At 46.4% G+C, this 21,844-nt stretch overlaps 1 protein-coding gene across 2 annotated transcripts in view; it reads right to left on the bottom strand.

Annotated features, from left to right (window-relative positions):
* Window positions 1-7,575: 7,575 nt before the first annotated feature.
* Window positions 7,576-21,844, bottom strand: part of Rab11fip1 (RAB11 family interacting protein 1) — a 35,589-nt gene continuing 21,320 nt past the window's right edge. The window contains exons 2-6 of one of the 2 annotated variants that reach the window (XM_004671497.2): window positions 20,138-20,580; window positions 17,572-18,355; window positions 14,720-16,567; window positions 13,750-13,858; window positions 7,576-8,301 (exon numbers count right to left, since the gene is read on the bottom strand). In XM_004671497.2, the coding sequence (XP_004671554.2) occupies window positions 8,086-8,301; window positions 13,750-13,858; window positions 14,720-16,567; window positions 17,572-18,355; window positions 20,138-20,580 (3,400 nt within the window). In that variant the 3' untranslated portion in view covers window positions 7,576-8,085. The remainder of the gene's footprint in view (window positions 8,302-13,749; window positions 13,859-14,719; window positions 16,568-17,571; window positions 18,356-20,137; window positions 20,581-21,844) is intronic. The other variant, XM_004671499.2, reaches the window with a different exon arrangement.

Genomic DNA, 21,844 nt, shown 5'->3' with positions numbered 1-21,844 from the left:
AAGAAGGCTGCCAGGTATGGAAATTAGAATACCTGAGTGCTAGCCGACACCTCCGCAAGGCCCTCCTCTCACTGGGCAGTGGCCCCTTCCCAAGGGAATGAAAGCTCCTCAGATGCCATTTTCTCCCTTTCCGATCCCTTTGTGCATCTGGCTAATGTGGGTCCTGGGGAATCGAACCTGGGTTCTTTGGCTTTGCAGACAAGTGCCTTAACCGCTAAGCCACCCCTCCAGCCCTGGCCCCCTTTCTTGAAAGTGCATGCCTATGTTCTGCATCTCTCCCTGTGCTGTCCCTGTCTCAGCCTCTCATCTGTTCTTACACAGGCATCCTCTTGTCTCCCTCTTTCCCCAGCTCAGATCTGTCTTCCCTAATTCTGGAGTTCTCATACACCTGCCTGGCTGTGCCAGTGACACAGGGCAAGTTACAGCTGCCAACACCTGCACACCCACTCACGCCAGTGACGGGCACTGCTGTGGTAGGCTTTGGCAGTGGCTGGGTTCTTGGCAGCTGCAGTCCTTTTTCCTCTTTCTTAAACCTTACCACATTGAGCTGCTAATAAAGGATTTTTCTGCACAATAAGTTGTGTCCCAGAGCCTCTGTTCAAGCCTCTCACAGGTTGAAAGGTTGGTGAAAGACTGGGAAAAACCTTGTAAATGATAATTTGTTCACGGGTGGAAGGAAGGCAGAGTGTCCTCCCCCAAGTTCTCTTGTTGGCCCAGAACAGTCTGTCATAACCTAAGCCAGAGGGACACAGGCCATCTTCACAGACACCTCAGCTCTTCTGTGTTGAGGGCGTTAGTTGGGGTACTATCTTCTCAATACTTAGCAGTCTCCGTTGAAGGGTCTAGATTGTTGCAAACAAGCTAAAGGCAAATTCAAAACAGGATGTTCTGGAATTTCAAATGGGAAAGTGTGGGGGTGGGGAGGGAGGGAATTACCATGGGATATATTTTATAATCAAATATATTTAATAAAAATTAAAAAAAAAACAAAACAGGATGTTCTGTGTGACTGTTAGATTGCCTTGGCAGGGATAAAACACCTGGGTAATCAACTTAAAGGTAGACATAGCTTCAGAAGTTTCGGTCTGAGTTCACGGGCTCTGATGTTCCTGAGCTTGTGCTGAGGCAGCACACCATGGCTGGAGCATGTGGTAGGGCAAAGCCCCTCCCCTTGAGGTAGCCGGGACACAGAGAGAAGGGTAGGGTTTCTAGTGGCACCCTCAAGAGTACATCCACACTGGCCTACATTATTTTCACTAGATCTCTCTCCTAGAGGTTCTGTCACTTCAATAATACCATGGCAAGAAGCCTTTAATATATAGGACTTTGGGGAACATTTGAATTACCTCTCTTCCTTAAGAAAATGCAAAGCTGGGCTGGAGAGATGGCTTAGCGGTTAAGCGCTTGCCTGTGAAGCCTAAGGACCCCTGTTCGAGGCTCGGTTCCCCAGGTCCCACGTTAGCCAGATGCACAAGGGGGCGCACGCGTCTGGAGTTCGTTTGCAGAGGCTGGAAGCCCTGGCACGCCCATTCTCTGTCTCCTACCTGTCTTTCTCTCTGTGTCTGTCGCTCTCAAATAAATAAATAAATAAATAAATAATTTAAAAAAATGCAAAGCCTAATGACCCAAATTTGATTCCCCACCACCCATGTAAAACCAGATGCACACACCGGTACACGCATCTGGAGTTCATTTGCAGTGCTAGAAAGCCCTGGCACACCCACTCTCTTCTTGCAAATAAAAAGTATTTTTTAAAATTAACTTTTTGGCACTGGAGATATGGCTTTATGGTTAAGGTGCTTGCCTGCAAAGCCAAAGGACCTATGTTCAGCATTTCTGGAGTTCAATTACAGTGGCTAGAGGCCCTGACATGCCAACTCTTTTTCTTTGTCTCTCTCTCTCTCTCTCTTGCATTTAAAAAGAAAAAAGGCCAATTTGTTGGGCTTGCCTCAAAAAATAAAATTAAGCTATTTGGACTGGAGAGATGGCTACTGGGTAAGTGCTTGCCTGTGAAGCCTAAGGACCCTGGTTTGAGTTTCGATTCACCAGGACCCACATAAACCAGATGCACAAGATGGCACACGCATCTGAATTTGTTTGCAGTGGCTGCAGGCCCTGGCATACCCATCCTCTATCTATCTGCCTCTTTCTGTCACTCTCAAATAAATAAATAAAAATAATTTTAAGTGTTGTTATTGTTTTTTTCTGAGACAGGGTCTTGTCCTGGAATTCACTAGTAGTTTCAGGGTGGCCTCAAACTCACATTGATGCCCCTACCTCTGTCTCCCAAGTGCTGGGATTAAGGGTGTGCCCCACCACACCTGTTTTTGTTTTTTTTTTAAATTTTTGAGTGAGGGTCTCACATAACTCAGACGCATCTCAAATCTGCGCCATGGAGCCAAGTAACCTTGAACTTCTGATCCCACCCTAGACACCTCCTGATTGCTGGGATTATAGGTGTGCTCCATTTTTACTGCTCTTCCACAGTGTACTAGATCAAGGTCAGCGAAGAAGGACCCAAGGCCTTCTTGATGAGATGGGCAGATAAACGGTGAGCCACTTAGCCTGGGGGTTGATTCCTTTCAAGCTCAAAATTCCAGATTAGGAAATTTCCTGTTATACACCCTACAACCACTTTCCTTCTCTCTTCCTTCTTTTCTTTCTCTATGTAGCACTGGCTGGCCTCGAACTCCTGATCCTCTTCCCTACACTTCATCAGCAATTTCCTACCAGCATGTGTCACAACTAGAGTCCTTTGTTTTCTTAATACTTTAAAAGCTTCCTGCTAATCTTATCCCAGTTAAAGAAGGAACTCAAGATATTTGTGTCCCTTGTGGGGCTGGAGTTTGGAAGCTCACAGACTGGCCCCTAAGGGCTGGGTTTGGCAGAAGTAGCAGGAACCAATGAGGAAATTTCAAACAAGGTGAGAGAAATCTCACAAGGCTAGTTGTTTGTGTAAGCTTACATCTCTTGAAGACTTTCTAGAACCTGTCCCTGCCCCCCACCCCCAAAAAAAGAATGCTAGAGGGCTGTAAATTTTTATTAAGAAGCTGTTTGGGGGTGGGGGATATGGCACCTAAGGTAGATGAGGCACTGGGTTCACCTCTCCCGTACTGAGAGGGAATACAGTTAGCGTGACTGGACCCTTGAAAGTAAGAGGGAGGAAATTCTGCACTTGCTAGAAATCAAAGATGATCCAACTTATCTCTTACCTAGTTCCTTAGACCTGTTTTCCCACAAACAACCAGGACCCTTCCTGGGAGGGAGGTCTTGTTCAGCCCCCAGAAGTAGGTGTCAGGGCTAGCCTCTTCCTGAGACAGCCCCTAGCCCTAACCAACCAGCTGCCCTCGGGTTTACCTGAGGGAAGACAGTCCACCACTGTAAGGTTATAAATACCTTTGCAAGGGGAGGGCAGGCTCCCTGACCACTTGGGAACTTCTCTGTGGATGAGTTTTCCCTCAGCTGGGCCGGGGCTGAGCTGAGAGAGGCCCCTAGCCCTTACCCTCCATGTGGGTTTCTTACCCCCTCCAGCTTGCCACATGGCAGGAGCTCCTTGAACTTTTATTTTCCCCATGGTTTCCTAGGGCCTGCCCCCACACAGGTATCTCTAGCCATGTGGGTGTCTTTCCTTGGCTGTGTACTTACCTTGATAAATGTAATAATTTAGTAATTATCTTTCTCAGTCTTTTTTTCCATTTTTAAAATTTATTTATTTGAGAGAGAGAGAATGGGCACGCCAGAGGCACTGCAAACAAACTCCAGACGCATGCACCTTGTGCATCTGGCTTATGTGGGTTCTGGGGAATCAAACCAAGGTCCTTCGGCTTTTCAGGCAAACACCTTAACTACTAAGTCATCTCTCCAGCCACCTTCTCAGTCTTTTTAAATTTAATCCTTTGATTAAAATTATAAACTAAACTAGGGTTTGGGGTTTAAGGACTTTCCTGGAACCCAAGCATCCCATTATAGCACTACAAAAATGGAGTGGGGGGGGGGGAGAAGAAAAGAGACTGTGGATGAGAAAAAGTTTTCAGAGCCCTTAACATGGATGTTCTTGTTCCCGATGCCCCAACAGAATCTCTGGGTCCCAACTCAGCACTTCACATGTTTTGCAATGTGACCTTTGTAAGAGAAACAGCATCTGTCCCATTTCCAGAACTCTTGGACTGAGGTCAGTAGATGCTCTTTTTGAGCCAAGGAAGCTGAGCTGAGCAGAAGGTTCCTTAACCTGCCCTCTAACTTCTACCCAAAGTGGATAGTTAAGTTGACTGCCTGTTTCTCAGATGGTGTGCCTCTGAACCTACTGTGAATTCAACTCTTGTCTCAAAGTGAAGTCATGGGAAAACCTCTGTCTAAGGGTAAGAAACTCACCTTTGTCCACGGGCTTAGTCAAGGGCACCCGTTAAAAGGGAGAAGATGTTGCTTTACCACTTGGATAGAGCATTCACATGGTGTTTTGTCCTCTGTAGAAGGGGCCTTGAGATCCTTGGGCATGGATCATGGTGCAAGCAGCAAGGCTTATCAAGTGAGAGGGCCTTATGAGACACTGCCACCCTAGGCAGTTTTCCAGGAAGACAGAAGAGACTTGTACCACTCCAGTACAGACACAGTCTTTATAAGATAGTAACATTTTATTTAGTGTTATAGGAAATTTTAGGTGGTTTTTTTTTTTTTTTTGAGTAAGGATTTCATAATTTCAAGCTGGCCTTGAATTTTCTATATAGAAGAGGATAGTCCTAAGTTTCTGATCCTCCTGCCTTCACCTCCTAAGTGCTGGGTTTACAAGTGCATGCCACCATGCCCAGCTTACATGGTCCTGGGAACTGAACTCACGTGCTTCATGCAAACTACTACCAACTGAGATACATGCCCCATCCTAAGAATACTTCTTAAAACCATATTTAAAGTTCAAAATCCCCACAGTAATGAAGGAGGAAATAGTAATAGTAATTCTGTAATTAAAAAAACAGGTGAGCCAGGTGTGGTGGCGCATGCCTTTAATCCAGGCACTCGGGAGGCAGAGGTAGGAGGATTGCTGTGAGTTCAAGGCCACCCTGAGACTCCATAGTGAATTCCAGGTCAGTCTGGGCTAGAGTGAGACCCTACCTCGAAAAACAACAACAAAAAAAACAGGTGAGCTTTCAGTTGGAGGGAGGGGGAAGTCAATTTACTAACTCACGGGGTTGGATGGGTACTAGGAAATTAGGTTTGCCATTCAAGGCAATTTATTTTTTAGCTTTGAGGGATCCTTAATAGACATTAATAGAAAGAAACAAAGAAAGCAAGTTCAGGCTTGGCAGCACGTCAGGCACGTGAACAGCTCTTGGGAGGTGGAGACAGGAGGATCAAACCTCTGGCCTCAATCCAGTATGTGGCAAAGGTGCGCGGACCCGTTCCCCTCTCTGACCTCCTGGACTCACGCAGGCAGAAAGCTGCAAGCACGCAGCTCGTCTACCAGGCAGGTGCACGTGCACAGCGGCCTGCTCCTTTCTTCTGCTACTGCAGTAAGTTAGCACCCCAGAATAAAAGGGGGAGGGCAGGCCATTTGACAAAGGCCAAGGACCGAGATGGTATCGAATGACCAGGCCAAGGACTGACATGTCTTCACAGAGCTCACCTCCAATCGGAGTTCACTGATATTATTTCAGTGCTCTAACATCCTGGCTGGTCCTTCTGAGGCATCCAGGCTAGGGCAAGGGAAGAGCCCTTTCTGTTCTGAAGAGCGTGGCTCCTTCCATGGCCCCTCAGGTTCACATCTGTGGTAGCTACAAGCCATGGGTGCCCTGAGGTAACAGTCATAAGAGCTCCAGTGCTACAAGTAAGTAACCTTCACTAATGGCTTAGTACAAGCTAAGCTTTTCTTAGACAAGCCTCCTTCCCCAGTCCCCAACTGTGTCTTCAAGGACACTTGTTAAAATACACAAGCACTGTGTTAACAGCGTTGTGAGGCACAGCAATGCTATAAATGGAATGCTTACTGGCAGAAGCCAGATATCTCTGAAGTAAACTGTCCTTCATTCTCTTAAGAGTTCCCAAGTGGCATTTCAGAGTACAGAAAGTCACTCCTTCGCCCAGACATTCCTCTCCAGCGCTGACTGAGTTTCGTAGCTGAGGTGCAAGCAGCAGGTATGTCTAGATCCTTCATGACGGCAGCTCTCGAGGCTGGCTCTCTTAAGGAAGCGTGCCAAGTGCACTTGGGTTATCACAGTAAAAATACATTTATATCCAGTAGAAAACACGCAATGCTGAACACATATATACATGTACATTTCCTGACTTCAAGCAATACAGTTTTCTTCATAAGTATGTAATAAATTTCATAGCACTATAAAAACACAAGTCATTTCAAAAGTTTGCAGTGGTCCCCCGCACTGTAGAAGTGATTAAATTAAATAGGTGTGGATTATTAAAAGCTAATTATATAAATCAAGTTACAATATAGTCCCTCAGATTAAAGTGCTCCAATAAAACCAATGCAGCAAGTGCAATCCTGCAAAGGGATTCAGCTGCTGATCATCTTGCTTATCTCAGGATACTAAGGATATATGTAGCAGAGATGCTCCACTAAGAACTGCCACTATCCAACCCACGCCACTGGCCTGTGGTCCTTCCTCCCCAGTGCAGATGTTAAAATGTAATGGGATTCTATCACAACTGTGAAAGAAAAAGAACAGGAAACATTCTAATTCCAATATGAAATGAGCAACAGTGAGATTACCTTAGTTAAAAAGGGGGGTGAGTTCAAAAAGCACGTGTATATTAATATAGTTTTAAAAAATAGAGCAATCTACTAGGCATGGTTCAACGTACCTGTAATGCCAGTACTTGAGAAGCTGAGGCAGGAGGATTGAAAGCTTGGGGTCAGTGAGATCCCATCTCAAAAACAGCAGCAGCAACCACCACCCCCCACCCCCCTGCAAAATAAAAACAAAAATGAAGAGCAGCAATCCAAAAGTAAGTATTGTCATGTTCTTCATAATTTTTACTTATTTATTTTTGCAGTGCTGGGGACAGCACCCAGAGCCTCGCCCATGCTAAGCAAGTGCTTTCCCCCAGGCTTCCTCATCTTGAGGGGCCAGTGGGTTGTCCACTCCCCTTCAGGAAACTGGCAAGCAAAGGCACTGATGGAAAAGCCAAAGGAGCCCCACTGAACTTACCCTCTACCTCACAGACCTGCACGGAACAGTAAGAACCCTGCCATGATAAGAGATGGGACTCTCTCTTAGTTGAGTACAAAGAGTCTGCAATTCCCCCACCTTACCTTTCTTGTCCCCAGGACATGGCCCTGTGGATCTACAGAGTACATCTTTAAGGCAAGAAGAGGGGTGGGAAGTGGTGTTTGGAAGAGGCAGTTTCTTCAGAATCTAACTAAGAAACACTTTCAGAAGTTTTCCCGAAATGGCTCTACTCCAGTTAAAGTCACAAGAACCAAGTCTGAGAGCTGGGTGTGGTAATCCCAGCACTAAGGAGGAAAAAGGTTCAGGAGTTCAAAGCTACCCTCAGCTATATAGTGAGTATAAGGGCAGCCTGGGCTACATGAGAGCCTATCTTAAGAAATCAAAACTAAAACAGAAAACCAAAAAAAAAAAAAGTTGGAGAAGTTTACACCTTATAAAAATTTAGCATTTGCAGGCAAAAAGCTGCACCCAAGCTATTAAAAGCTGAGAAAGAAGGCACAACATAGCACCCATCACATGGTTCTCACCTCACCTAGCAATTTCATGGCTGGAGGATACATACTTGAAAGATCTCAACCCCAAAGAAACCTCTTTGTAAATATATATGTGTGGGGGCTATGCATGTATATTAGTATCTATGGAGCCATTTGAATCTCTGACTCAGGATCAGATCTTCAATTTGCAACCTAGTTAAAGGCACAGTGGCATTTAAAAATAAAATCCTGGGAATGTACAGTAGAAGATTCATTGTAATAATTAACCTGGCTTCAACTGGAAGAACTCTTCACAGATAACACACAGAAAGATTGGGAACCTGTTGGCTAGTTACTGGGCAGACCCTGTCCTTGACCTTAACAGGAGGTGGAAACAAGTTCACAAAACCATCTCAGTGTTTTCTTCTGGACGTTCACATCTTTCCTGCTTTCTTGATCTGGGCTGGGATGCGGAGGATGTTGGGAGTCTCCTCCATGACCCTAACTAGTAGATTGTCGATGTAGTCTTCCAGCTCCCGGACCTGAAACTCTTTCTTGCTGATGGTTTCCTTCTGTCTGAGGACCAACTGGATGAGCTCATCGTGGGTCAGCTGTGCATAGGCAAAGGCAGGATCCGAGGGGCTGTATTTCTTTGTAGAAAGAAGGAAGGGGAAAGGTTATAAAGTCAGCATAGAAATCAAATGTCTAAAGGGAATAAATACAGAAGAGGAAAATAGTGATGGGAGACTCTTGGGATAAAATAAGTTGTCATTTGCAGAAGTCTCTGTAGAGGGCAGGAGTTAAACATTTTAGACTGTGTGGAGCGCATGGGGCTTTTGTTGCATGTGGTTTTTTTCAAGACCCTTTGAAAACTGCCTAGCATATGTGAGTCCATAGGTTGGATCCCCAGCACCCCAAAAATAGAAAAAAAAAGTAGGAACCATACTTGACTCACAGGCCCCAGACCTCTGATACAGGCTCTGGGTGTGAGATTTCTGGAAGTGTAATGAAGCCCTGGTAGGGAGGCAGAGAAGAGGAGTCATTAGCTAGGCCTAGGTCTGATGGTATGATTTTGTAGTCTCAGCTACTTGGGAGAATGAAGTAGGTGGATCACTTGACCCCATAAGTTTGAGATCAGTCTGGCAAGTTTAGTGAGCTATACAACCAAGGAGGACAAGCCCCTACCCAGAGGAGTCGGGGAAACCTATGGGAGAGGAGTATGGGAATGCACTCTTGCTGACACAACAGGGCACCATTTGTCCCAGCTGGCCTACTGTAGGTTAAGCTCCCTTAGAAGCATTCCAGCAAGTTGATGCAGTAACCACTCAGGAGACCTCACCTGAACTTACTCCACACTCGCAGAGTCAAAGTTAATTACCACCAGGCCACAGGCAGCCACCAAGGGCATACCCTCTGTGTACACAGTGACCTGTCCCAGAGCTGAGTGTTCCCATTCTGACAGAAGCAGGAATCCCGAGCAATTGTTTTAAACCAGTGTTTAGAATCTGGGACAGGGCTGGAGAGATGGCTTAGCGGTTAAGCGCTTGCCTGTGAAGCCTAAGGACCCCGGTTCGAGGCTCGGTTCCCCAGGTCCCACGTTAGCCAGATGCACAAGGGGGCGCACGCGTCTGGAGTTCGTTTGCAGAGGCTGGAAGCCCTGGCGCGCCCATTCTCTCTCTCTCCCTCTATCTGTCTTTCTCTCTGTGTCTGTCACTCGCAAATAAGTAAATAAAAAAAAAAAAAGAAAAAAAAGAATCTGGGACAGCGGGGGCTCAACTGCAAGCCAAGAGGCTTGACCGAGGAAGTACAAGATAATGATTAAGAAATAACACATCATACCATACTAGGTGGTTAGGAAGAAATAAGTGAATTATCGGATCATATTCAGTTTAGGAAATTTATAGGTTGAAAGAAACCAGATTCTGGAGCAAGTGCAAGGTGATTTTGCTTAAAGAACTTGGAAATAGTAATAGTGTTTTGCTTTGAGGATCTGAAATTTTCTCCCCCGCCTTCTTTTATGGACACATCATGTATGGGCACCATCATTTCCCTCCTCTCTGCCTCTACTCCACTGAGGATCCTCCTCAGTGCAACTGCTGGTCTTCACCATGGGGTTGCTGGTTGTAAGTTGAACAGCAGTCAGTCATTGTGGGGATCTGACAATTTCACTGCCTCCCAGGAAGGCTAAACAAATGCCTATCTTCTCCAAGAATCAGAGTCAAGGGCAGAATTCAGCAACATGACAGAAGCCCTCATCCCATTCAGGAAAACAAACTGCTTACATATAACCCAGAATTCAGAGGAAGGATCCCATCCCCCCACTGAGCCAGGTACCAAAGCCTGATCACAATGTTGGCTCAGAACCACAGGCATTTTCACATACACCCAAGTCAACCTGTACATAAACAGGTGAAATAAACTTCTTTTTCAAAATCTGCTCCTTCTTTAATTCATATTTTTTCTATATATCTCCTTTTTAAAAAATATTTTTTGTTCATTTTTATTTATTTGAGAGTGCCGGGGGTGGGGGGAGAATGGGCGTGCCAGGGCCTCCAGCCACTGCAGATGAACTCCAGACGTGTGTGCCCCCTTGTGCATCTGGCTAACATGGGTCTTGGGGAATCAAGCCTCGAAGCAGGGTCCTTAGGCTTCACAGGCAAGCACTTAGCTGCTAAGCCATCTCTCTAGCCCTATCTCTCCTTTTTAACTTTTTTTTTTTCCTATTTATTTATTTGAGAGAGAGAGAGGGGGAGAGAGAGAGAGGGGGGGGGGGAGAGAGGGAGGGAGGGAGAGAGAAATGAATGGGTGTGCCAGGGCCTCTGCAAACAAACTCCAGATGCATGTGCCACCTTGTGGACCTGGCTTATGTGAGCATTGGGGAATCAAACCTGGGCCCTTAGGCTTCATAGGCAAGTGCCTGAACTGCTAAGTCATCTCTCCAGCCCTTTAGAAAAATTCTGAGGTAGGGTCTCACTCTAGCCCAGGCTGACCTGAAATTTACTATGTAATCTCAAGGTGGCCTTGAACTCATGGTGATCCTCCTACCTCTGCCTCCCAAGTGCTGGGTAAATTTCTTTATATTTTAACCATCTCTCTGCAGAGCACATATTTTACATTGTTTTCAACTTTCACAATTACATATTGCATTCTTACTAAAATGTATGAGCATAAATCTTTGGCTATATCTCTAAGTATTTTCCTAATATAAGTACCTAGATTGAAGAGGAAGATTTACTTAAGGCACCTCATGCAAAACTACTAGACAGCTACTCAACTTGAATTCTGTCATCCAAGGGGAAAGAAGATATCTAGGATTCAGAAATCATTAAAAGACTCTAGTTATACAAGTAAAAAAAAGTTTAAGCAAATCCAGTCTTTATCTACTAAATGGTGAGCACTGTCATGTGTTTTTCCCCAGCATTTTCACACTGGATTTTCTTTTTACATAGATGCAATAATGATGTGCATTAGAATGCCTGTACAGCTTTTCCAAAAAGTAAAACACAGAGCTTTCGAGCTAATTGGCTCTTCTAATATAAAGGGAAGTGCTAAAGCCACCTGGGTAAATAATACACTCCTAGTTCTAAGTTACTCAAGAATGAAGGCCCTAAAACAGTAGCCAAAGGAGGGAAAAAACACTGTTGCAATGATTCAGCTGATTCTTCATTCACTTTAGCTATGAAATTTCTTTTCCTAACCTCCCTCCTATTTTGCAACATTCCAAAGGGTGGTTATTTTCATACTGTTTTATGCTTAGAACAAAGCATCCATTATTCATTCAGCAGGCCAACAGTGGAGTCTCCAGGGAACTTTCTATATTTATTTACTTAAGAGGGTCCAGGACCAAGAGATTTGTGGCAGGCAAAGGGGCAGCAATGAGCTTCCATGTTCCCAGCAACAGCAGCAGGGTCCTTTCTTTTATGCTAAGTTATTTCTTAGTTCCATGAGCTTTGAAGAGTAAGTAAAATAGGAGTGTTTGTCTCTTCCCTGGGTTCAATGCCTAGCACCCCTCACCCATTAAAAAAAATCTAAAAAAATATTAAGTAGATAGAGCTATAAAACACTTTGCAGTAAAAGGAAATGGGGACGGAAGGCTGCTAAATGGCTCTAGTTTTCATTTTCATCACCTTTATGCTGTTATTTGACCCAACTTCCTGGTAAATATTGTTAACTCCAGGAAGACAGTGCTGTTATCACCAGCAACTATCACACAGACAGGTGGGTCAGCTGATTTACAACAGATACAAGTTGTTACGCTATGGCTAAAATGTAGTAAGTACAGGGTTCTGCCAAAAGCTGGTAATTTTGAGAAGCAAGCAGAACAGACAATGCAAGGTGAGTAACAACGATCAGGCTAATAAAAAAACACTCAAGAAGACTGGGGGAGATGGCTCAGCGGGTGAATGCTGGAGAGCAAGCATGAGGATCTGATCCCCTGTACTCACACAAAAGTGCCAGGTGTGGTGGCATGTGCCTGTAACCTCAGCTCCAGAGGCAGAGACAAGATGAGCCCTAGTTTACTGGCTGGCTAGTCTAGCCAAGTTGGTGAAAATGAGACCTACCTCCAGCAGAAAGCTACTTCTGGCCTCCATACACACCAAACAAAACAACAAAATAAACACAAACAAAATAAAAATGTTTTCAAGAGCCAAGGATGTGGCTGAGCAGTAGAGTGCTGGCCTAGCATGCCCAAAGCCTGGGTTCAATACTCAGCAAAATAAGACAGACTGACAGACAGACAGACAGACGCACGCACGCACGCACGCGCACACACACACTCATAGGAAGATCTTTCAGAAGTGAAAGGGACAAAAACAAACATTATTGAAAAACCAAGGCAAACACTATTTACATCTACAAATTGCCATAGTCAGGAAGTTGTTTTCCACATTATCTGAAATACAACACATCTTTGTCCACTCAAAGTCCCACATAAGCCACATGCACAAAATGACGCAATACATGCATACAAGGTGATGCATGTGTCTGGAGTTTGACTGCAGTAGCTGGAGGCCCTGCCACGTCAATTCTCTCCCTCTCCCTCTCCCTCTCCCTCTCCCTCTCTCTCTCTCTCAAGGCCAGTCTGTTGGGCTTGCCTCAAAAAAAATTTTTTTAAACACACACACACACAAGAAATTATCCCCATACTTGCTCACCTTTTACTGAAAGTAAGAACCAAAGTTTGGGGAAGTGCAGCTGAGTGGTACAGCACTTGCCCACCACATGGGAGGCCCTGAGTTCAATCCCAGAACCACAAAAATTAAAATTAAAAAAAAAAAATCCAGATCTTGTGGTGGTACAAGCCTGGAAGTCCAGATCCTCAGGAGGCTGAGGCAGGAGAATCAAAAGGTCAAGGGAGGGCTGGAGAGGTTGCTAAGTGGTTAAAGGCACTTGCTTGCAAAGCCCTACAGCTTGGGTTCAATTCCCCAATATCCATGTAAAGCCAAATGCACAACGTGGCAACTGGTGTTTGTTTGCAGTGGCAAGAAGCCCTGGCACACCCATTTTCATATTCATTCTCTTTCTGCTTGCAAATAAATAATAAATAATAAATTAAAGCCAGGTGCACAAAGTGATACATGTATTTGAATTTCATTTGCAGTAGCTGGGCCCTGGTGTGTCCATTCTCTGTGTCTCTCTCCTCTCTCTCTGCTTGCAAATAAATGAATTAAAAAATATATTTTAAAAAAAGTTCAAGGCCCCAGCACTCGGGAGGCAGAGGTAGGAGGATTGCCATGAGTTCAAGGCCACCCTGAGACTACATGGTGAATTCCAGGTCAGCCTGAGCTACAGTGAGACCTACTTAACCAAAGACTTCGACAGGCAACTCAACACTGCCTGCTTCCCAAGGAAATGCCTGTAATGGTGACATGCTAGGGATCAAATCGAAGGCACTGTGCATCCTTCCATAGACAAGTACTTCAGCTTTTGCTGTTCTCTTGCTATGTTGCTCAGGTTGGTCTCAAACCAATGAGCTCAAGCTGCCTTACCACCTCAGCCTCTTGAGTAGCTGCAACTACTCAGCCATGTTCAGTTATGATGATGAAATATAAGCTTCACAGATCCTGAAAAACATGCCAACTATTCAGAACACATACTTTCATCATGGCTTCATTGATCACGTTCTCGCTGATGATCGTGGCAGTGCCCAAGCTGGAGTTTGTGATCTTGGTGGGTGCTGTGTTCATTGGCTTCACAGGATGGAGTCTAAAGAGAAAGGAAAATAGTCCTTAAATAATCCTGTAACCCTAACATTGAGAACTGCCCATCTCAGAGATGGAAGCCAACGCGACAAAGGGGAGGGGAACAGAGAAGCACGCTCTGTTAGGTCTCTCTGGCCCCACATCCACTCTGATGTCTTAGTTCCTGTGGAACTGGAAGCAGACAGCCACACACAAGTCACACGCTCCTAGCCAGGTGTCCTGATAGTCTCTGAGCCCTTTCGCCTGGCTGTGAGTAGCAGGAGAACATTAAAACAATCTTTTAGGGATGGTGTGTGCCTCAGTGGCAGAGTATTTGTTCAGCATGTGAAGGCCTCAGGTTCCATCCTCAGCACTGAAGAAATAAATATAGTAAATTAAAAGGGAAGAAAGGAAGTCTCTTATTCTTGGAGGTAACTATAGCCTAGGACTCCGCTGAGGAATTCCACAGGGTCCTCTGTGCTTCTGCAGTAAGGAAGTGGAGAACCATGCGCCTGCTGACATCTGGGTAGTCCCAAGAAGCTTTCAACAGCATCTGATTCTACCGCTCCGCCTCAGCTGGGTGTGAGACTCTGGAGAGACTAGTTATTCTTCACTTCGGAAAGGGGAAAGCGCAACTCCCCTGCGCAGGAACGCTCACTCCTAAGCCGCCTTCACAGGCGACTACTACACTCTTGCTACCAACACAGCAAGGATTTGCACTGTTCCCAGCCCAGGGGACAGTCAGCCCTTTCGGGATAGGCCATGCCAGCAAAAAGGCAGGTCACATGGCATCAGGAGAGCCACACGGTTTGAAGGCAAGGCCTTTGCAGGTAAAAGCAAAGAGGGGCCATCTCTCCCATGTACAAAGACAGTCTCCCCATCTCACCTGTGCTTGGCTGCCCCAGCTCCAGCGCCCGGCTGGGCTGAGACCAGATGCGGCTCTGAGGGTGAGACCCAGGCCTGGAGGAGCGGCTTCCTCTTGCCAAAATTTTCGACTTTACCAGCAGGGCCTTCTGGCGTTGCTTTTTGGGGGGATTCTGCTGAACTGGTGGTGTGAGTATCAGAATGTGGAGAGCTGGGGAAAGAGTGTATGGCAGGAAAGGGCTCAGAGAGGGAGCGCTTAGGCACAGGACAGTCCAGGGACACGCACAGAGGCAGGCCTGGTCTTTCGCTTTGCCTCAGTTTTTCTTGCTCGCCAGCATCATGGTCTGGCGTCTGTTTGTCCACACTTGAGCTCTTGTTAAGATGCTCTTCAGGGGTGCCTAACACCACTGTCTGCGCTGAAGGAGCTGCTCTGGAGGCCTTTGGCTTTAAGTCATGCAGACTCTCCACTGGCACAGGCCCAAGTGGCCCGCCACTCAGGTCCTCTGCTTTCTCCAGACAGGGAGGTGACATGTCCAGGGATGAAGATCCGGCTCCCAGAGTGACCGGCTTTGCTGCCTTCCTCACATCTCCGGCCTCATCTACTCTTTCATCATCTGATGCAACTTCAGGAATGGAAGGCAAGGACAAGTTCAGATCGGCCGTGATGGGAGATTTCACATCAGAGGCAGACGGAAGGCCGCTCAGGGGGTTGGACAACCAGCCGTCATGATCGTTAGCTTTGCTCTGACCCTGAGCCATGAGGGCATCCTCCTCCACAGTCTCAGAGAGTGGAGCATCCCTCGCTGAACTGGCTTCACTCGTGGGGCCTTTTGAGAAACTATCCACATGAGAGTGGATAAGGAGAGCAGCCTCAGAGGCCACAGGTCCCCTCCCTATGTCTTCTGTGTGGGAAGACACAGGGGTCTCTGCATGGGCCTCATGTCCAGCAGCAGCCCCTTCATGTGCCAACCGCTGAGGATGATTTTCATCTTCTTCCCTAAGCCCAGCAGGATTCTCTGCCTCTTCCTCCATAAAGAGTTGCTTGGAAAAAGACACATGCTTCTTGACTTTCTTTTGGCTCCTACCAGCATCCACACTTATCTCTTCATGTTTCTGCATCATGATGTCAAGTGGGGTGGCCACTTCTCCCTCTTGAAGAGGGGGTGTCACTTCTGGGATTGCAGAAGTCATTCCATCATCACTAACATTATTCTTCTCAAAAGACCTAAACAGACCCTCAGAGTCTGTATTTCTCTCCACAGGGAAATTTTCAACAGGGCCTGCAATGCTGCCACCATGGAAAGAAGGTGCAAAGGGAGCTTCCTGAGCCTTCTGAGGTGAGGGGAGGCAGCCTTGCTCTAGGGAGGGGATCCTCTGAAGTCCTTCTTGCTGCCCCACATCAGGCTGCTCCAGGAGACACTTTCCTGACTCTTCATCACCAGCTTCCTTCCCTGTGCCTGTCTCCCTGGTCTTGTCCCCTGGAGATGTTTCTATCCCTTCCTGTTCTGGGATAAGCAGCTGCTCACAACGTGACCCCAAGGCAGAAGGACCAATATCTGGAGCTGGTGTTAAACTCTCCTTTTGCAAGTCAACTTTAAGGAGCAAAGATGGTGCTTCAGAACTTGCCTCACCCTTGCCCATGGGAAGCCAGTGCTCAAGTGGAGTGGATGTAGAAATGGGAGGTACTATGGGAGATGAGAAAGAGGCGAGGACAGAAGGACTTTCAGAGGACTGTGTCTCCAACTCACACCCCAATTCAAAGGAGACAGGTGCCTGAGGAGAGCTGGAAGGAAGAGTAGAAAAAAGGAGAGCAGAGTCAAGGGGAGAAGGAAGCCTGGCTTTGGGCTGAGCCTCTGGAGACACTTCCAGTCTGCAAAAAGGACAAAATGAAATCTGCAGGTCAGATGCAGATGCATTATGAGTAACAAAGAAACATAAAAATAAAGTCATCAAAGGGGGCTAACTTTTTTAACCTTCAGGACAGTATTTATGAAGTTTAAGAGAACACCCACCCTTGACATACACATGGGGCACCTCCTCTTTCCTTGGTGCTGGAGATCAAACTCAGGCCTCTCACATGCTAAGCAAGTACTCTACAACGGAGATACGCTTCACCACCAAGCATGCGGGTCACACAGAGATGGCTGAAATAGGAGTGAAAAGACTCAGCCTATAATTCCTTTTAGAGGCTAACACAAAGTTCCTGGTACTTGATTATGACAGGGGAAAAAAGCATCTAAAAAGTTTAAAGCAAAAAAGGAGATTTAACACCAGGCAATAAAAACAGATTTCTAAGGTAAATGTGTGTATTAGAAAAAAAAAAAAAAACAACTCTTCAAAAAGGTTTCTCAGTCCCCATACCACAGAAACACTGTCAGTGTGAATGCTGCAGGCTCAGGCAGGCTTTTACAATCAGACACAGAAGAGACAGCTGTCACAGGCACACTCAAGTGAGGAATTGGCCTCTCACACTGGCAAACCTAAACCACAGTATGAGGAGGAAAGGCATCTGTCTCACAGTGAAACACGCTCTGAAAACTCAATCAACACAGGTTTCACCCTTGTACCAACCCCAACCTTGCATTCCCAACTGACATGCTCAGAATCTGCCACAAACCACACCCTTTCACTGGCTCTAGTTAGCTTGTTCAGAAGGTCACAGGCAGTGGCTTTGAGCTGGGACGTTATTACTGCCCTTTGTGCCGGGCATGCCAGATAAGCAGAGGTGACTGGTTAAAACAGGTGACTTAAGACTAGCAAGCCTTTGGCACGCCCAAGTATCACTGTGGGACAGGCCAGGTTCGCTCTAGCTCTATACTAGCAGAATACTAGAAAGTGAGAGGGAAAGGCCCATGTAGAAGGACCAAGACTCACCGAGGCTTCACGGCTTTGGTCTGGGGAGCTCTTACAGCGGGAACTGGTAGCTTCAGTTCAGACTTAAGCTCTAGTGCAGCTTCTGGTTCTGAGAGTTGCACATCTTCAAAGGGGTTCAGTGAGTTGCCTTGTCTGGAGGCAAAAGCTGCAGTATCTTTCTCGGGCTTTCTCACACGGTCTTCCTCCTGCAGCTGGGCTTCCATGACTGTGTCTCCCTTCTCTTTTCCTGGGATAGTGGAAGGACTGTCTCCTTCACTGCCCTTAGCCACATCCTTCTTTCCCATCACCAGAGAGAGCAAAGATGACTTCTTGCTCTCCTGCTTCTTGCTGTCTTTAGCTTCTTTCATAGCCTCCGAGTTTGCTGGATCCATGGTTTCCCTCGTGTCCCTGCCATCCTGGGGTTGACAGAATGGCAGAGATATGTGCTCCAGACAGTCCTTATTGAAAGAGTCAGATAGCCGCCTGTCAGAAGACAGGCTACCTCCTTCCTCGGGGTCCTTTGAAGACTGCGAAGCCAGGTTTTCAGTCGAGGAGAACAAGTGCTTCCTCCTGAATCCCTGGGGGGATGGGACATGAGAAGGGCTGCTGTCTTTGCTCTCACTCTTGGCCTCTGGCTGCTCCATGTACACATGGCTCCCGTTGATACAGACGTTAGAGCGGGAAAGGGAGTCACTCTTGGACCGAAGGCCCCCGAGGAAGGAGAGTCCTTCCTTCCGAGGAAGGCTCAAGTTGGTCTGGCTTGGCTGCTTAAGGTCTGCACTTGCTGTTCTCTTGTGGGACATGACTGGGAAAAAAAAAAACAAAGAACAGAAAGGTAATAAGACATTAAACCAGGGCTGGGAATATAGCATAGCAGCCTCTGGAGTTCAATTCCCAACAGTGAAAATACAAAATGAGATTAAATGAGGGCAGAGAGAGCAGCTCAGTGATCAAACACTTGTCTGGCATGTATGAGGTCCTGGGTTTGATCCTTAGCACAGCAAAGAAACACAGAAAGACAGAGAAGCAGGGAACGCAGCTATGAGAAGCACATGGTTTATAGCAGGTGGGGACAGCTGTCAGTATATCAATACCTGAGAGGAAGGTGCTATGGACACCTAGCAGGCAGAGCCCAGCAATGTCCCCTAAGTAGCCTATGCAACAAAGAATTACCTGGCCCAAGGAGTCACTAGTACCGAAGTTGAGAAATCCTGTGATAAGCCAATGGGAAAGGCAATGCACATGAGAGAGTAACAGAATTTTGCCACTAGAAAGGATTTTGTCATTTCAATTGAATTCAGAGTTAAGGGGTTCTTCAGTTTCTGTTAGGAATTTATCCCATGGTAGTTAAGCTCAGTAACTATGTGATGAATTAAAAGAATATCAGATTTGCAGAAAGGCGCTGCAGTAGACCAGACTGGCTTTCAGCTTGTTATGTAACCAAGGGCAACATTGAACTTCTTCACCACTACCAAGCTCAGTTTATATGGTTCAGGGAGTTGAGTCCAGGGCTTTGCGTGACCCAGGAAAGAGCTATACCATGTCCAGCTTAAGGTGTTTTTTGTTTGTTTGTTTGTTTATTTGTTTTTGGAGGTAGGGTCTCACTGTAGCTCAGGCGGACCTGGAATTCGTCATGTAGTCTCAGGGTGGCCTCAAACTCATGGCAATCCTCCTACCTCTGCCTCCTGAGTGCTGGGATTAAAGGTGCCCAGCTCCAGCCCAAGGTTTGTTAGTTTTATGCTTAAAACTACAATGGGGTCTAAAGGAGTGTCCCAGTGACAAGTGCTCGCTAAACATATGCAAGGCACAGGGCTGGATCCCTAGCACTCCAACAAAACAGAACATTAGCCAAAACCCACAAACAAACAAATTAAAAAAAAAAAAAAACACTTGGAATGCACTTATTCTGAAAGGTACAACCCCTGAATTAAAGAATATCAATTGCAGAGCCAAACATTTTAGAAAAGGCACGTATACATTCTTAGAAACCAGAGACTTAAGGCTGAGAATGTAGCTCAGTTGGTAGAGTGCTTGTCAAATCCTAGTTTGCCTAGTTTGCCAAGAGGCAAGAGAATCAGAAGTTCAAGGTCATCCTCTGCTATATAGCAAACGTGAGGCCAGCTGGGGCTGCATAAAATCCTGTATTGGGCTGGAGAGATGGCTCAGTGGTTAAAGGCACATACTTGCAAAGACTAACAGTCTGGGTTTGATTCCCCAGTACCCATGTACAGACAGATGCACAAAGTGGCATGTATGCCTGGAGTTCATTTCCCATGGCAGTAGGTCCTGGTGTGCCCATTCTCTCTGCCTCTGTCTGTCTCTTCTCTCCCTCCCTCTCTCTCTCTCTCTCCCTCAAATGAATAAAAATTTAAAACTCCTCCATCAAATAAATAATAAATACATACATAAATAGATGAAATTAAGTACCAGAGCTTCAGAAATAGAGGAGGCATTTAAACAAGATTATTTCATCACCATGGTCACTGCAGAAACTATAATCTCTGCACGTCTGCTTCCCCTTTCTCAGAGCAAGGTCAGCTAACTGGAGCAAGAGGCCGTGTGCGCGGGAGCAGGAGCGAGAACTCACTGTCTGAGGCGGAGGAGGACTCGTCCCCATTGTCATCTTCATCCCACCGGGACTGGAAGTCCCCAGGACGAAGTGGCGTTCTGTCTGGCTTTGAAGTAGGAAGGACCAACATGGACTGGGAAAGTGGTGTTTTCTGCAAGTTTGACTTGGAAAATAAAGTCTTGATCTTGGATTTCTTTTTCTTTTCTTTTGAAAAAGACTCCTCATCACTGTCAACTGGTGGCGTCCCACTGGGGACAATGGCTGAAGCCGAGTCTGACGTGCTGTCCTTGTTCTTGCCTTTGATCTTGTCCTTCAGTTTCCCGAATGGATTCCGAGACTTGTCTTTCATGGAGAGGTCAAACATGCTGGCAGTCATATTGTTCCTCATGAACTGGATGTCGACCTCAATCTCTCCCCGCTGTTTGTCCTTCTTTCCTGGTTTGGACGTCAAGGTATACCACCTGCAGGGAGAAAAGCTGAGAGGTGACCTTTGGCTGGAAGCGCACAAACAGGGCTCCCGATCCTAGTCAGTGGCCTCGCCTCTCTGCGACTGCAGCCTTAGGCCAGCGTGCTCTCACACCGCCTCTGCGGCGACCACGTGGGGTGGGAGACGCCTCGAGCACGCTACCACCCTGCTACATCTCACCCCTGCACTGTCATTTGAAATACATTCTACTTTTGCCCTACATGCTCGGGGAAGGGAGAATTGATATGTGTAGTTTATAATCGCTGCTCTCTCTCTGTAGTACCAAGGACTGAACCCAAGGCTTCGAGCACGCTTTCAGTACTCTTACCACTGAGCTGTACCCCAACCTGAATCATCTAAGATAGTAATCTACCGGGCGTGGTGGTGCACGGAGGCGGAGGCAGGAGGATCGCCGTGAATTTGATGCCACCCTGAGACTACAAAGTGAATTCCAGGTCAGCCTGGGCTGGAGTGAGACCCTACCTTGAAACCCCACTCCCCAACAAAATAGTTTAGAAAGTCAACAGGACTAAGATAGTATCCACTAAAGGGGATTCTAAAGATAAAGATCTTGGCATAGTGATGCTGGCATAGGCTACTCAGGGTGGGAGTGCTGGGGAGGGAGGACCGCTTGTGCCCAGGAGTTTGACACCCGGGACCTAGGCACCATAGCAAGATTCAAAATGGAAAAGAGAAAGCAAGCGTATCCTAGCAAATGCATTCCAATGACCTTTTCCTTCAGTAAGGGTAAATTACAGACCACACAGAGTAACTAAGACATGATGGGATCTGGAGAGATGGCTCAGCAGTTAAAGACACTTCCATGCAATGGAATGGAATAATGACCTGGTTCATTCCCCACTACCCAAATAAAGCCAGATTTGCAAAGTGGTGCATGTGTCTAGAGTTCATTTGCTGCAGCAGCAGGATGCCCTGGTATGCCCATACTCAGAACTGTCTGTCTCTTAGTGTGTGTGTGTGTGTGTCTCTCTCTCTCAAATAAAAAAATTTTATTGTACATAAGTATCAGAAAAAATCAAAAGTATACAGAAAAGTGTAATGTATGACAAGGAAAGATGGAACATAGAAGAGTTTTTTTTTTTTTTTTTTTTTTTTACAAAAAAGGACAGGCTAGGGCTGGAGAGATGGCTTAGTGGTTGCGCGCTTGCCTGCCCCTATTCAAGGCTCGATTCCCCAGGACCCACGTTAGCCAGATGCACAAGGGGGCACACGCGTCTGGAGTTCGTTTGCAATGGCTG

The sequence above is a fragment of the Jaculus jaculus genome, chromosome 12, assembly GCF_020740685.1.
Source record: "Jaculus jaculus isolate mJacJac1 chromosome 12, mJacJac1.mat.Y.cur, whole genome shotgun sequence".
NCBI classification, from domain to species: domain Eukaryota; kingdom Metazoa; phylum Chordata; class Mammalia; order Rodentia; family Dipodidae; genus Jaculus; species Jaculus jaculus.
Note: the sequence above shows the minus strand (reverse complement) of the source record. Positions and strands in the feature narration are given on the sequence as shown.